We start from the raw sequence: 17,072 nt of genomic DNA on the forward strand, positions 1-17,072 counted from the left end.
AAAAGACAGCTTATGAAACCGAAGTAAAGAAACCCACCCCGTGGATAGAAAGTAATAGGTAAATAAGAAAGGGAAAATAGGAAAGGTGATGGGAAATAGGTACTTTTGGTTTGGTTTCTCTTGTTACAGGGTAGTTTCAATGAAACATGAGTGGTATCATTTCCTAAAAAATGCGACGCTGTGCATGTTGCGCTTGTAAAACAAAAGTTCCTCCAATGCCTAAGAAACTGTGACGAAAAGTTTCCATCAAGAATGAAAAAAAATGTCATTAATTGAGGTGTTTTTGGTTTTGTGTTTTTTTTCCGAGATTTGGTATGGTATAAAGTGGTATCGATGTTGCAATACTTTAAAAAAAAAAAAAAAAAAAACTACCCTTTTTGCCCAAGAATCCGCTCGTTGTTGTTACATGAGGCATTGTTTCGCTGGTGTTAGATGCTGTATCCTCCATATCCGTTGACGCTAAATTTCAAATAGAAAGCTTCGCTGAAACGGTTCGCAGTAATGTTGAATTGCCCGCAATGATGACTTGAGAGAGTGCCGATGCTCGTGTTGGTGGGACTTAGTGGGCAAGACCAAGGATTCCAGTGTTCTTGGGTCTGGATTCGATGTTGTCGGCGTGATAGCGAAGGGCAGAAGAGTAGACCCTCACAACTATTTGATATGATACGTATGTCAGGATGCTATCTCGAAACGAAGCGTGCATTGTAAGACTTACCTGGCCAGACGGAGGCTTTCTCCAACAAGTGAGCACTAACTCTCAAAATGCTCACACTGACCTCGTCATTTCCTCCAACAATGCTATCCCACTCAAACACCATTTTCTCGTGTGATTTCTTAAGAATCTCGATCACACGACCTAGCAACACACGATCTTCGTTCTCCAACATCATCAAAGCCTCAATGCTCATTAGATCGCACTCTGCATCCCCGAATTTGCCCATGAATGGTCGCACTCGCTCCTGGACGGCGTTAACCCACTCTGCTAAAACCTGCGCACAATCAAAAGCGCACATTAAAGATTGCATTGGGAGTTCCCTTGATAGAAAGTCAGGGGATGAGAGCCCAGATTTCTCAGACATGGCGAGAGCATCGGCGGCATAGAAGGCGGCTCGGCGAATGTGTTTTTCACGCCGAGACGAGATCCCACTAGATTGTGGGTACGGGGTTTGGTAGTGTGCGGCACCCTTTGAAGGATTAAGATCTGGCGATGTTAGCGCCGAGTTGGGGGACGAGGCTGGAGAGCTGTTGGATCCCGGCGGCGTATCAGCAGACTCGGAAGCAGAAGAGTTTGCAGAGGAAGCAGTAGTTGGTTGCTCAGCCCAGTTCTTGTTCAGTTCGTCAATCATCCCGGAGAAATCACGGGCAAATAGTGGCCCTCTCGACATGCCTAGATCAACAAACAGGCGAACATAAGCAAGATTTAGGAGAGGAATACTGTCCGCAGCCATTGGACCGATTCCGAATGGACTGGGTCTCTCAATGCTGGATTGTGGATGCGACGCCCAAGCTTCTTCCCAGGCTCGGAGTGCTGGCTCGATATGTGCATGGACAGCCTCGACTTCGGTCGCAGAAAACTGCCTGGATTGGCTAAGCTGTCGAGTTTCCCAAATGTAAACGTGAAGTGCGAGAATAAGAGAAAGTGCACCGAAGTGGCTAGGGCGAAGTTCAGAGGGCTTCGGTTTTCCGTGAGGGTTCATGTATTTCTGATCCTCTCTGTTCTGCGCACGATCATGTTGAGCTTGTATAGCATTGGCGGAGAGGAGTGTGTTCAACGCCATCGAGAAAGGAACTGCCGCCTGCTTTGCCGCCTGAATACCACCTCTCATCTTCCACATTGTTGCTGTTTCTGCTGCCCAGAGTTCTTCGTCGCACGGGAGATCCAACCGGATTTCGGAGTTTGTTAAAGCTGGCGAGTGGTTGTAGGTGATGCAAAGCATTGAGGAGAGCTTGTGAACTGCATATAGCGTCCGCTTCCTCTCCTCTTCGGCAATCCACTTAATCCAATCTGCATGGTCGTCTAGGCTTTCTAGCTTCATCGCTCCGTTCCACATATCTAGCATACTTGCATCAGGCCCAAGGTGGCTAGTGCTATGCACGTTTGTATACGGTTTGCATAGCCCGGCATTTCGCGCCAGGGAAACCACCGCAGTGCAGTGGGACAGGGCAAGTTCGCTGGACATATGCTCTCCGCTGTTCAAGCCGAATACTACATTCAAGAGCATCGACTGCACCAACCAGAGCGGAGTTGACTGTGCACCTCCGTTCCCAGAGACTGCAGCAGAAACAGATGCCTTTCTCCTGTTATCGATGAAGACATGGATCATCTTCTTCGCTGCTTCATAGATTTCCTTAGCCACGGAAACATCTCCCGCGTAGAGTGCACCGATAGCAGACATCGAAAGAATAAGGCAGCCCCCACCACCGGCGAAACCACTCAATCCAAGTAAGTTGTCCTTCTTTTGGCTTACAGCATACGAAGGTGAGGAAAAATCCAATGTTGCGATATGGAAGAAAGGCATGTGAGGATGGAAGTGCTTGATGTAACTCTGCACGTATTTTTGAAGATCTTGAGTTCCCGGAAGCTGGGCGGTGAAAGAGTTTCGATGAACATGAAGAGGAGGCGACTGAGCAGAGGAATAGCGACGTTGATGCTGGGCCTGCTGGTGATTACGATACGCATTGGATGATTGTGCTAGGGTTAAAAGAATGGCGGCTCGTGCGGAGTCCGTTATTGTCTGCGTCGCATGTGCTGCTGGGGTCGTTTGCTGGAAACCTGAGAAATCGTGAGAAAAATCATGTTGCATCTCGGGTTGGAAGTGAGACTCCGGGGAAAGAAAGTGGTTCGGCGAAATATTGCTCATGCTATAGTTGGCGAAGAATGGCAAATCGTGATGGTTCCCACCCTGTGCCTGGAGGGCCTTGGGAGATATTGTCCCAGCAGGTGGCGGCGGAGATGGATTGAAGGATGTGGTATTGTAATCGGAAGCCGACATAAATGGAGAGGTGCTCAATGTTGTGGCGGAGCTGATGGTGGATGTATTATTATTATTCCACCATGTATTAGTGTCCTGCAAAGCTTCACTAACAGCACTAATCGACGTCGTGCTGATTGCACTCGGAGATGAGCTCTCGACGGCCTGCTCGGAGGCATATACACCTGTTCCGAGCATCATCCATTCGGTAGGATCATCATCGTCATCAATAACCGCGTTTGAATTCCCGAAGACCGGCTCGAAAGGGGAAGTAGGAGATCCAAATGTATTAGCGTGTGGAGATGCACTAAATTGAAGAACCGCCGGGTTTACTGTGGTTGGGTTTCCGAACAATATCCCCTCAATGTCGAGTTCCTGTGGCACCACCGTAGATGCTCCTAACGATGTACCTACAACGTTGAGGCCACGGAGCGAACCAGTCTCAAGCTTCGGGAGATTCTGATTGGCTCCAGTGGTCGTTTTAGCCAATAGGCTAAGGGTGTTACTATCGACATGTGCGATAGTATTTGCACGAGGCCGTCCTCCAGCATTACTAACCGAGTTCTTGCGAACTCTGCTGCCGGCTGGCTGCGCCACGGAGGATGTGCTCTCGCGGCGCACGCCATTGCGAGGTCGGCTCGAAGGGGTTGTAGTGAGATGTAGTTTCTGCTGATGTCGTAGCAGCAAATCGCGGCGTGCAAAGCACCTCAGGCATTCTGGGCACTCGAATGGCTTTTCCTTCGTGTGTGACCTCTCGTGGCGTTTTAAATGCTCCAATCTCGCAAATGACCGGGTGCATATGGAGCAGACATGAGGACGCGGACGGTCGACTTTAGGTGGTGGGTTCTCCTTGGCTTTCACCGGCACACTGGCCGGCTCCAGAGGGATTTGTTCTATCCAACCGAAAAACTTAGTCACAAGAAGATATTGGTCAAGTTGGTTCGAAATCCATACCGTTGGATTCTTTGGGAATCGGTATCATATTCATTGGGGGCATATCGTAGGCTACAGCAACTCCCCTCGCAGCCCAGCCTTCTCCGGATGATTTCTTCAAAACAGAAAGAAGAATAGATTAAGGAGAATATCTAAGAACGGTGAATAGAACCAGTGAGCATTTGGTCCATGAAATTAAAGACTTTTTTTTTTTCTGCAGAGGACAGTTGTCCAAAATTCCAAACTATCGGATGTAAACTGCAAGCTTACCACTTTGACTGCAATGTGATTAGCAGAAAACGTCCGACTATAACTGGAATTCAAGATTGTGTAGGTGTAGTGTCCACGGGTGAGATATTAATCCACCGTTCGGGTTGTTAAATCGGTAAGGAGCAGTGAAATTCGAGTTTATATGAAATCACGGGTAACCAGCCCAATAGTATCCTCAACCCAGGCAGACAGCTGAATTGAGAATGGCACTTCTTGCTGGGGACAGGATGCAAAGAAATTCGTTCTGTACGCAAGGTACAAGGCCTGGACGCTGAAGCCAAAGGCAACAGGGAGGCGGTATAGGTAGTTCCGTAAGTATTAGCTTTCGTGCAACGTTGGACACGAGTAGCGAAGGATAACTTTGGGATGCTTGATCTCAGTTCACCGTCGGTTCCATATAGAGGTCCTGCGAGGCCCAGAATAAATGATACGGGTTGTATCTGGAGATAGATATAGGTTTAAATCTTCAGGCGAATCGATTGCTAAGCTGGTAGAGAAGAGTTGTCGTTGACGTTTAAGGGAGTAGTGATCGTTCGCTAAAAGCCACAAATTGATTCGGGAGGAAATCGAAAGCTGAGATTGCTTCTATATAGAAAACCACATGCTATGATTAGCTACACCAGTTAGGCTTAAGGGAACGACGTCGATGATGCAGTTAACGTTGTGAGTGGTGGTTGTGGATAAGGGTGGATAAGATGGATATGGCAGGAGGCGGCTGCAGGGAAGAAGGGAGTTGAGCAACGCAGGTGTGTGTGTGTGTGTGGAAGAAGAAATTATAATCATGGACGGAGGAGGACGGGTTTCAGGATCCATAGGGTACGGACAGCAAAAGCGTATCCATGGCTCTGAAAAACGAGAAAGAAGAAGACGAAGATGGAGATGAAGAAGAAGGTGAAGCCAGAGGTGCAAAAATACAGGTGGTTTGGGGGCAGGGAAGCTATGGAGAGGATGAGATGTGATGTGATGTCGAGCCGAGTCGAGGTGAGGTAGCTCAGGTATGGGACGGAGATACTAGGTAATGTGCCCAACAAATGGAAAGGGCTGGCAGGCAGCGCTAGCTGACCCACCGGCCGACTTGGACTGAAATGACTTGACTGACTGATTGATTGCTTGGCCGGCCGGATGGGCTGCGAAAAGCTCCACCCGAAAAATGCAACACGGCGAACGAAGACAGTTAATGGAAAAGGGACTTACTGTGCTGTGCTGTACCGTACTGGATGGAAGTACTGTGGGAGATGCCGAGGGGCAGTTAAAGTTGGGATGGAAGTCGAGTCGGAGTCAAACAAAAAAAGGTAAAATGGAAGTAACGACAGGCAGACGAAGATTGTGATTATGATGATGATGATGATGATGATGCTGATATGATATTGAGTAATATCTGACCGACGATGAAGAAACAGAAACGGAAAATGAGTATTTTATTTTTCTTCCGGGATAAGTGTTCGTGTGAAGCTTCGTCGGACTGACAGCCTTTAATTGGAGAGTCCAAGATCAAGTTGGTTAGTTTGGTGTGTTTAAAGTGTTGCCCCCTTCAAGAATGGTGGATTTCATGCCATTGAAGAATGGCTGACAGTCAAGACAGCTCCGACGCGCCCGAGAAAAGGGAAAGGGAAGGGAAGGAAGGAAGGGGAAAAGGCTTAATTAAAGTCCAGGGATTCAAAGGAGGAAGGGAAGGAAAGTGGATCTTATTACAAAACAGACACTGCACTTACCTCTGTCTGCACTGATGCTCAATGAACAATATCGCGATGCTGGTCCGTATATATTTCCCTTGGTGTTATGCAGGCAAGTCGTATAACTCGGAAGTTAACTGATCTAAGGTAAGGTACTACTACTACTACTGAATATCTTTCCAACTTTCCTTCCTAGTCGCTGTCGTCGTCGTCAATTAGAGAAAAAAAAAACTCTGCTGCAGCGGCCAGGTTCGTTCTCACGGAACTGACAGCGCTGAGACCGGCCTCTGCGCTTAAAGTCAAGAACCCCAAAAGGAAACCTTATTGGAAATCGAAAATCGAAAAAAAAAAAAAAAAAAAAGTTGACGAACAGGTATTTGGAAATGAAACTATAGCTACTATTTAGGCCTGGCAGTAGTATAGTATAGTAGATAGAGTATCGAACTCCCGTACTGCAGTGCGGTTGCAGATGCAAGTTGGTTGGTCTGCTGCCTTCGAATTCACCGGTCCAGTCGAGTCGATAATAATTATGAATGGCTGTATGTATGGCAATGCAAGCAAGATGCCGTGAACGTGAAAGGGTCTTGTTTCTTTTCAGACCTACATAGTCAAAGTCAGACTTTAGCAGACTACTTCCTAAGTACTGTACTTATTCCTGCATGTACCCTGACTTACACACTGTGGCGGGTGGGGCCCGGAACGATTGACGCTAAAGGTCGTACCAGCCCTGGACCCAGATTCACGAAGCCTGCCCGTCTAAAAAGCGCAATGGGAACTTAACAATGGCCACCCTGGATCTTATTTCTCTCCTATCGACAAGCTACTAGCCTGCTCCTATTTCAAGATACAGCGCATCAAGTCTTGTCCTTTGGGCTCATTCCTAAGGTACTAAGGTCAAGCGCTGTTTCTTTTCAGAATGCAGAGACTCGACCGTTTAGAGAATGGAGATACGGGATTACGATAGCAATAACCGGTTAACCTCATCGTATGATCTTATTCGAATTCGTATCGGATTGTTCAACGTTAGGCAAAGGAGGCCAGTAGCTCGAGAGAAGAAGCAGGAAAGAAAAGAAAAAAACCAATATGATCGAACGGCCACCCCCAAAATCATCATCAATTACAACTCGGCTCCAAAAGAAATGATACCTGTCGACTACAATCCACTACTACCGGTTAAGCCTCCCGAACCTCTCTTAACTTCATCCATCTTTGGCAGCTTGTTCTTAGCGCCATCAAGGCTTCAATCATTCCAAACAAGTCACTCCATATAGCCACAGGCACGTAAAGTTGGCTCCTCCCTCATATTTTTATCACCTCCAAGACAAACCATCCCATCATCGATACTGTCTACCGGCATACCCCCAACTGCGTCTTTAATACACCACTTCTAAGACCTCAAGAACGTGGATTGGCTGCAGCAGACAGAGATCAACAAGGGTCTCCGATGAACCTTTCCCACTTCAGGATTTAAACTTGGTATGACGAGAAAAAAACACGCACATCCTGCTAGCCCGTTCGCACAGGTCTCCCACCAACATGGTAGGTTGGAAACCTGCATGCGATAAAAGGCCGGGAAAGACACTCTTTCCTTGACGCTTTTCTTTTCCTGCTCGCTAAGGTGGGCAAGCACGGGCAACAGTACCATATTTGGATATATCTCTTTGCTCGAGCTTCCTGAGGAGGGGCTCTACAGATTGTACATCATCCATATTTCCACCACATGTACAATCCCCCTCATAACTCCACCCCACTGCATGAGATTACTTTATATTCATTGAAATGCGACGACCTTAAACCGTACCTGTGACGATGCCATCGCTTCGTTTTCAGTTGAATCTGAGACGATTCCCAGACACAAGTTACCCACTTAATGAACTGTCAGCCCGTCATCACATTTTGTCTCTTTAGATGTTCTACATATTGCGTATTTACACCCCTGCACCTTATTCCTTTCCTCACACCACGTCTTCCTCTTTCCCCATTCAACTACTTTGCCTTTCCGATTATTGAAAAGCAAAAAAGAAAACAAAAAATTTGGCTATTGTTGTGTAATGCAGTGCAGAGATGCAGGCGGCTTTCTTTGCTAGCTCCGTCCCTGTTTAATTCTGTACATGTGAACGTTTCTTTCTTGCAGCGCTCCCACACTGAATATCTCGAGTCTTTCCGTATCCGAGTCAACTCACCTCGACGACACAGAACGTGAACCCGATATACGCCACGCATGTAACTCCGGAACTGCCCACCCAAGTAGCAATAACCCAGTTGACAACCTTTAGCCCAACTCCCCGCGATATACCACCATCAAGGCAAGAGCTTAAGCAACAAAAATGTTAAGAATTATAGTGCTCAAGAAACCGCCTTTTGTGTTATTAACCAGGGCTAGACGGATAACAAACTCCGTCGCCGGCAACCCCCGTGCAACAGCAACCGCCTCTCTTTCACCAGATGTCTCGCTATTCCAAAGTGGCTGCCGAAAAAGCGACCAGGGAACGTCCAACTTAACCAGGCGAGCGACATGGAGCAGCCGGTAAGCTAAGCTCGCCATTTTATGCGGCAAACCGAACGTGCTTCTCCCCCCATGCTTGTTGGTCATGCTGCCTGTTACAGTGCTGTTACAATGATGGCATTGACAGATTGACATTGAAATAAATCAAAAGGATTTGTCGAAGATCAATATCATGATAAGCAGATCTAAAATTATTTTCTTTCTAATGATGTGTCGACGATATGCAAAAGGCTTCCCAAGCTACCATCGGATCCACTATATTGAAAAGAACAAGAAATATTGAATTCCATATACAGTTCGGTTTAACTCGGCCTTGGGAAGGACAAACTAGCGGAGCCGGAGCTCAAGGCAATTGATCATCCATGCCGGTGGACAGACTTCGAAAAGAAAAGAGGAACTTTTCTAGTTTCCCAATCTTGCTTTTGACATATAGCAAAAACAAGTGGGGATCCACATTCGCGGCCTACTAGCTTGGACTCGAATTTTCAGAACGACTGTCGCATCCTTGTAGATGAAGTCGCCATGGAACTTTGATCAGACAACTGATCAGACAACTCGAAGCAGCAATCGATCATTGGCGACCTCGCAACTTGCATACGAGTGGGTCTTCGACCTTCGGAAGATCGTTTCGTGGAATTTTCAAAATCTCTTTCTAACGCTGTCTCGTGGGGCTTTTGATAGTTCGGGTTCTGAATTTTTTTAGATTCAGGTTTTGAAAAATGCCATAGAACGGTTTTTTTTTTTTCCTTCCCAACGAACTCCTCGATTCCCTGCATAAGGAGGTCCGATTTGCCTCCAAAAAACCTTCCCGCTTGAATGGCACCGTTTTTTCTTTTCTTTTCTATTTCTCATCATCGTACTACCGAGACAGCCGCTTGGGTTGATGAAGGATTTTGGGGGTGGTGTTGTGCCCTGCAGGACCAAACAATCGAGCGTCCAGACTGCACCCACATTACCAGATCCACATCTGGGAGGTGGGCTTGCCTAGTGTCGAGGTGTAAGGCTCGCATCGATGTCCTTTGAATCCTAGCCATGCCTACCTGCAGTTGATCACGCGTTCCGGAATATTTTTCAACCCAGCCATTGCAGCTCGTTCAGCAAACGTGCCCTCCCGGGTTCAATATCAAACGCTATACTATTATTATCGAAAACAACTTCTCTATAGTCTCTGAAAGTCCCAACTTTTTCTGTCCGAACTACCGTGTTTGTTAGCCCATAGAGTTCAACGGCTGGTCTGTCAATCGCTTTTTCGGAGAAACCTGGGAGTCGAGCACCCATTAGCTTATCGACTTGCCTATATCCGCCAGCAGGGACCTCTGATGCTCTGATACTGATATGATACGATGCTATTGACACCATTGCATTGCATATAAGTGAGGGACAAATGAGTTGTCAAAGCAACCTGCCTCGACGAAAACTTTATATGCAATGCATCACCGATGAAGCCTCACAAAAGTATCTCCGAATCCAAGACTAACAGAAATATCAGACGAATCCTTGACGGCTTGAGCCGGAGTGCTGCCCATCTTGCTGTGGTTTTTTTTTTCCTCCTTCTCTCGACCCGCAGCTTGTTTGCAGCCTTGTGCAAGAAAAAGGTGCGTGAAATATCGTCCGACCTATCAGATCTCCTTGTACCGAGCTAAACTACTGCAAGCCCGTATGTCAGTACAGAGGTATGCAATCGTATTTTCTAAACCTTCTAGCTACTAGACTAATTAGCTTGCCGGCCTCCGTGTCACATTTTATTGCATTCTGTTTTTGTGCTTTCTTTCGCTGCTTGCATAGAACGGCACGCACTGGAAGCCTTAGAATACGGGCGGATTTCGCGCCAAATAATCCTTTTCTTTTATTATAATTCTTTTCCCACTAAGATAAAAAGGCCAATGCATGCATGCAGTGGGCTTTTTGTAGCATTTTTCTGGAAAAGAAAAGGAAACTGCACGCTCTCGCTTTTTCTAGCCATACATAAAGATCGGTGGGAGCTGCATGATGCGGCTTGTAAGTACTTCTTTATGAAAGACGGCTCCACTACATACTCGTTCATGACAGGGGAACAGATTAAATCGTCTTCAAAACCGGTCAGCTGATGGGGTTTTAGAGGGAAAAGAAATGATTGAGCACGGATACTCGTTCGTAGGAGATAGTTCCCGAAAATCCCCCCCAAAGAGCATGAAAGGGAAGTCCGGGGTAAAAAAGGACTCCACAAAGATGGTATGGGAACATCTAATTCGCGAGCATATATTCTGTCCGAGACGAGCAAGCGGTTTGTGGAAGGTTGTGAAATTGTGATACGACTTCGGTTTTTTTTTTTTTGACATGCATGTTAGAGGGAAACGGGACGATACAGTTCTCCTCCATCCTGGTAAGTTATTGCATGAATTCGGATGCACAGGCTTGTTGAAGCTTGTCAATGCCTGTTGGGGGTGACGTTGGAATATCGATAAGGAAGCAGCAGACGACGTTATGGCCTGTAGGCCGACCATTGAGCAAGCCTGTGAGGGGATGGAGCTTGGTTTTCGGGCTTTGAGGTTGTCCCACATCAACACAAAATTGCATGATAAGTTTCCCCGAGCATCTTGAGCTTAGAAGTTTTCCCGCATCGCGAAGAGATCGAGATCATTGATTAACAACCCCTAGGTACCTCTTCTGATGAAAAAATTCCGCAGTGCTCTATAATGCTAGGATGCACTATAGCCTATCAGCGGATATAGTCTATCAGCCATGGATGGCTTGTCTACAAAATCCGGGGTAACGGGGACTCGCAAATTTTGAGCCATAGTGACGGGTAAATGGTCCTCCCAAGCCTTGGGATATAGCCAAAATCTGCCTTGGATCTTCACCGCTGCTGAAAATCTGGACTCTGGGTAGAGAGGGGGGATTTGGACAATCACATGGACCTTTCTGGACTTGAATCCGAGAGGTTGATACTTGGGGCGCAATACCGCAATATGGATTTGTGGTATCATATATAAATCTTCACATCGACAAAAGGAAAAGGCCGTCGTGCAAAAGTAATGCAAGTGCTAAAGCCTCCAAGCATACATATACTTAACGTATGCACATTCGTATCACGATAAACGAGAACCTGACCCAAGATCTTTTGCGGCTTTCCCTCGATCGCTGGGTATCGAACCCTTTAGATCAAAAGCCGGCCAGATCCTTATCTAATCTTAGCATCATGCAGGATCGATCCGATATTCCTTTTTCCTAGCAGTTCCCGCGGAGAATTTTTAATCCTTGCTTTTCATCCGATGTTTTGTCGTTCGCGATCAAAAGGTCCTTTATTATTTGTGGGTGTCTTGACGTCAATCTTTAAGGCGATATCGAAATGCGGGGTTGAGAGACATAGGGCCGGCCGTTGAGGCTTGTGGCGTTTGGAATAATCGGGCTATTAGATAAGAGGGGTACTTTCGAGGAAACCTCCTATGATCTCGGATCAGATAAGGGAGGAGGGGTAATTGGAAATTTTTTTATATGCATGCCATGCATGGAACTTTGATTACCCCGCTCCGTGATGCAGATATCGGACGATTGGTCTTTAGACTGGACGAGAGCTCTGTGAGACAATCGTTTTCGGAAGAACCAATGCATTTGAACGGACCAAGGATGGATGCATATCTAGACTACTCGGTTTGAGAGTTATCAAAATAATTATAAAGCAGATGTTCTCGCCTCATTGTTCGAATATTGTGGTTCTAGATGCTTCGCTGCTTTCGAAGTAGAGAGACTCGAGGATTAGTATGCAGATAACTTGCAGCGTATCAGGTTGTAGATACGTAAATGAGAGGTTTATCGACCCTAGATATTTCGAATTGACCTAGATAAAGAGTGAGCTGGCAATTCAATCGATTAATACACTATGAGAGAATTTCGGCGAAAATTTTTTTTATTTGTGAGGTAAGATGGTTACGTCGACGGAGCTGCTTAATTTTCGTGTTGACGTGGAGTCAGACCACATTCCAACATGCAACAATGACAGCATGCAACCCGATCCAGTCCAATCCGCGAAGGGACCCGTACTATACTTATGCACACCAGCCGGACCCTCGCAGCTCAGAGGAATGGGAACCGAACCGCTTACAGATTCATGCGTTATCGATAGGGAACACGGACTGTTCCCGAGTTTCCCTTGGCGGTATCAGATTTTTTTTTAGGGCCAGGATGGGATTCCTGGTACCGATGCATGAACCGATAAATCTGATAAAGGCGAATTTGGTGGTCTTCCTTCACATGCCTGTTGCTCTTGTGAAGTGGGGGCCTTTTACATAAGCATGGTGAGTAAATGCATGCGTTAGTTTTTTCGATACTACCATACTACATACATGGTGGCGTTTATGGCGATGCAGAGAGCTGACTTTCTCGCCATATTGAATAGGACACTTGTGGTGAGATTTTGAGACAGATTTGTATTTAGATACGAGCCATTGAGGCGCTGCGCTTGTGCAGGCAGGCATTCCCAACCTGCTACGTGATCTGATACTTGCACCGTCAGGAGCGAAGCAGGAGATATTGAATATCGTGAAGTCTAGACACACGGCACAACTTCACAGTTGACCAGCTGTTATGATCACACTTATGATTTCCCAACCGACCTCCCAAATACGTGAGAAGTTGGACCGGGCTCCTTCGGTTCTCGATAGAATTGACCGGATTTGGGAGAGATAGCGGCCTTTTCCCTGCCTCAGAGCTGAGGCATGCCGCTTGGCGAAAAACAAGAATCAGGACAAGAAACCCCCAAGAACTCGAATTTCTGGCCAGGCACACAGACCCTAAAATTGCCCATCAAATCATCACCTGCAGAAAGACATCGCGCTTCCTTCCGATCACCTTGCTGCAGAACCCCCCACAATTTACCTACCTATTACTATCCTTATCATAATTCTCCGGCACTCAATACTCTGGATTGAGTCTTTGTCTACGAATCGATGCAACCAGAGAAATGCTGAACCGACCCCTGGACCCCTCCCCTAATTCGTGATTCCACCACCGAGAGGATATGGCGCTGCAAGCACCTACTCCGACTACTCTGTGGACCAGCTCGGTATCCGTCGCGCCGTCACCAACTAGTCCGCTCCCTCTCCCGGGTGCTACGCCGTTCGTGGCGGCGGCGATATGGCGAGAATCTCCGACCCCCGGTGTCTACGACCCCTCTTGCACACCCTACGTACGTTCGACCGAGTTCTCCAGTAAGAATGATTTTGAAAGGAAGAATGTGTATACTGATGCGGGACGATATATACAGATTCTTCCGTCTCTTGGACTCATTAAAATCGCACCGAATACTACAATTACCTTAGAAGCTGATGCCACATTTACTCCGGTATGCTTAATAAACGACACATTATCTTATCTTGATAGTAATAGTAGTCTGGGACCTCGAGTGCCGCAGTCTGATTTGCGGGATCCGTTCTATTCAAGTATGTAGGGACTTTGGCTGGAGCTGCCTATTCGGAAGAATGATGGGCTAACGTTTTAAAACAACTAGGTTCGATACCTATGGCCTACGCAATCGGTGGCACTACTGTACTAGCCTATATCCTACTTATAATTCTTTTAATATCGCCTCCTGGATCACGACCTATTCTACAAAAAGCAGCTACTCTTACTGTTGTTATATCGCTCACGATAGCCTGGGCTGAGTTAAATGATGTTGTGGAATACCAACACGCGCATGGATACTCAAACGGCGCTCAAATTCGGGACCATATTCTCAAAGGACTGAAAATACAAATCGTCAGAGTAATATCCGACACATTCTTATACCTGGCACAAGTTCAGACCCTTATACGACTCTTTCCCCGACACCGCGAAAAGCTGGTCATCAAATGGGCCGGTCTCGTTCTGATTGTCCTGGATACGGTCTTCAATGTCATTAACAACTTTTTCTCAAAACAAGGATCTCCGAAAAGTTTCTTGGATGCAATACCAGCCCTATCGTATCTTTTACAGATAGCTCTATCACTATTGTATGCCTGCTGTGTACTGTATTATATGTTCAGCCACAGACAGTTTTCGGTTATGATGCCTTGGTCGATACATAATCAGCATAAATATGCGGGGGATACCTCTAAAGTTGCCATGCCGCTCATTGCGATAGTTACGACGGCTACGATATTTGTTCCGCTTGTGTTTTTTGTGGTAGATATTTCGAATCAAGATCTTGCTGGTTGGGGTGATTTCGTAAGATGGGTAAGTTTATAGTCCTGATTCTTTGAATCTATATTTATCCCAAATGCTAATTACTGTAATAGATCGGAGCCTGCGCTGCAAGTGTCATCGTTTGGGAAATGGCAGATAGAATCGAATACTTCGAAAAACAGACCATGCACGCTGGTATTCTCGGCCGTCAGGTCTTTGAAGGAGACGAGATGCTTCACGGGATCGGAGGCCGAGTAGTTGATTGGGGAGGTAGCAGTCGCAGCGATAAAGGCGACGGACCAGGTGGCGGTGGGGGCGGAGGCGCTGCTGGAGCCCTCGGTCACCCTTCGGACTCCGATGAAAAGATGGGATACGTCTTGAACTCGGAAGCGCACAAGAAAGGAAAACACGCAGACAATTCACCCGGACGCCCGACGCCGCCGTTGTCAATGGCTGCCTCTGGGTCTACGACGTATGTTATAAGAGTACATCCGACACAAACGCCGCCGAGTCAAGTAGCCAGACCGAGTAGTACGGTTAGCGGATCGACATCGTCAGCGCGTGAGACGAACCGTGGGGCGAGCACTATTAGTGATCTCGCGATCAGCCCTGCGAATACCCCTTCTAATGAAACGGGGACGAGTGGTCCGAGACGTGCCATCACGTTTTCGGATAGCAGTCGTCCGTTAACAGAATCTCCGGGGGTTGGACAGTCGAAGACCCTTTCTCATACTTATCGGGCGGGACAAGCTCCGTTCAACCCTGAGGACTTTTCGGCTGAGGGTTCGGGTTCCCATGGGCCCTTGGGCCTTGGGAAGGGTTTAGCGTTTTTAAAATGGTTCCGGCGGGGAGAAGACAGCAAGCCGAATCGGCCGGCGCAGAGGATACCAGAGGATGTTGACGATGGTAATACGAGGCATGAATCTGCGCTTGGCCAACAAGTAATTTCGTTCGATCCTCCATCAAATCATATATCTGCACACAGTTCGACGGAAGACGACACGTTCGGAGACCATCATTCGATAGACCCGGAGGCACAGAGCCGCTCTCTACGTTCTTCACCGGTTCGTATAAGAAACACCCCGCCGGACCAAGGCGATGAGCAGCAACCTCAACCGTTGCATGAGGAGGATGTAGAAGACCAAGAACAGAAACCGGCATCATCCCTTTTCAAGAGTATATGGAAGCGGAAACCTTCAACTGACAAGGTCAAACCTCACGAGCCATTCCCAATCACATACATCCCAGCGCAAGCCCGAGGCAACAATCCAGTAAACCCACAGGATGTTGAAGATGCGCGCAACCGGGAGCTCGAGCGGATCCGCGCTGGTGGTAGCAGCAACCAAAGCAGCTCGGAAGGTACATCCAGTAGCCCTTCAAACACCAGCGATGCGATGGTCACCAGATTTGAACAGCATCCAAGCCAAAGAAGTGTGCGAGCTACACCAGGCACAGAATCCCTCAACCGCTCATCAGTATCACCCACATCTCGACTCAGGCATTCAGTCGACTTTGACCTGCCAGAAGGGAGTTCTGCGGGGCCACCGGTTTCGCCTAGGCGCCATATGCACACTCACAGCGCTAGCGGGACACAAAGCATCACACCTCCGCCACCGGTAACCAGATCTTCTACGGCCTCTCCCAGCGGTAGCGCTCGGACATCATCGACGGGCTCCTGGCAGTACCGGGCTAGCCCTAATAATGGTGGCGTAAGAATGGCTCCCGTGAACCCACGACCATATAATCCGAATGAAGGTGGTCATCACGTACAAGGCCCTACACACTCCCATTCGCACTCGCATTCGCATTCGCACTCGCATTCACATTCGCACCAACATCAAAGTGTACCACACCAACCGGAGGGTATAGGCCCAAATCTACCGATATCGTCGAAGAGCGCGGCTCCCACAAAACTATTGGGACGCCCATTAGATCCAACGGTGATACCAGAAGAAGCGGAAGGTTCGTCCATGGCGAGTATTGAAGGCGTAGACCATAGCGCTGATGAAGGCGAGATACAATATCCAAGTATAACAAAGAATAAAGGTAAATCAAGAGAAGACTAATAGACTTTTGCAATTGGGAACGGAATAAAGATTCTATATAAAAAGAAATCAAAAATACTAATAATATTTGGGGATTCCTTGGCGTTCGCTGGAGTTGTGTTCTGTCGCCATTTTAACTTGGAATATGGCTGCAATTCGATGTTAGCATGTTGGAAGTGTAAGATTAGCCATTTCCTTTGTCGATATATATACCTTTCTCTCTTTCCGAGGTGATTTTTTTTTTTTTTGCAGGGAGGATGCTGTGAGGGTTTCGGGAAGCACACGGCGTCTGGTTCATTTCTCTCTTACCTCTACTACCTACCTACCAGATCTCTCTTGCATTTTTGGACGCTCATAAAAAGCACCACGCTCGTACAGCTTGGAAACAAGCTCACCAGCTCATGACCCTGATTTGTTTATCTGGATGGTATACTCTCTAATGTAAATTATGCTCGGAACAGAAGATTTGAATCTATATAGCTATATAACTTAACTTTTGATACCTCCCAGAAACTCCTGCATGCACATTGTACTA

General features: G+C 47.1%; 2 protein-coding genes across 2 annotated transcripts; one reads left to right on the top strand and one right to left on the bottom strand.

Annotated features, from left to right (window-relative positions):
- Positions 1-559: 559 nt before the first annotated feature.
- On the bottom strand, positions 560-3,960 carry DFL_005953 (uncharacterized protein; the record flags this gene model as incomplete). The annotated part of the gene is made up of 3 exons (XM_067635288.1): positions 560-651; positions 716-3,865; positions 3,927-3,960. 3 exons carry the CDS (start codon positions 3,958-3,960, stop codon positions 560-562), a joined length of 3,276 nt encoding a protein of 1,091 aa, XP_067489733.1.
- Positions 3,961-13,350: 9,390 nt separating this feature from the next.
- On the top strand, positions 13,351-16,558 carry DFL_005954 (uncharacterized protein; the record flags this gene model as incomplete). Its single annotated transcript, XM_067635289.1, has 5 exons — positions 13,351-13,518; positions 13,597-13,674; positions 13,744-13,771; positions 13,840-14,543; positions 14,606-16,558. 5 exons carry the CDS (start codon positions 13,351-13,353, stop codon positions 16,556-16,558), a joined length of 2,931 nt encoding a protein of 976 aa, XP_067489734.1.
- Between the last annotated feature and the right edge of the window lie 514 nt (positions 16,559-17,072).

Source organism: Arthrobotrys flagrans, assembly GCF_004000055.1.
Source record: "Arthrobotrys flagrans strain CBS H-5679 chromosome Unknown unitig_9, whole genome shotgun sequence".
Classification (NCBI taxonomy): domain Eukaryota; kingdom Fungi; phylum Ascomycota; class Orbiliomycetes; order Orbiliales; family Orbiliaceae; genus Arthrobotrys; species Arthrobotrys flagrans.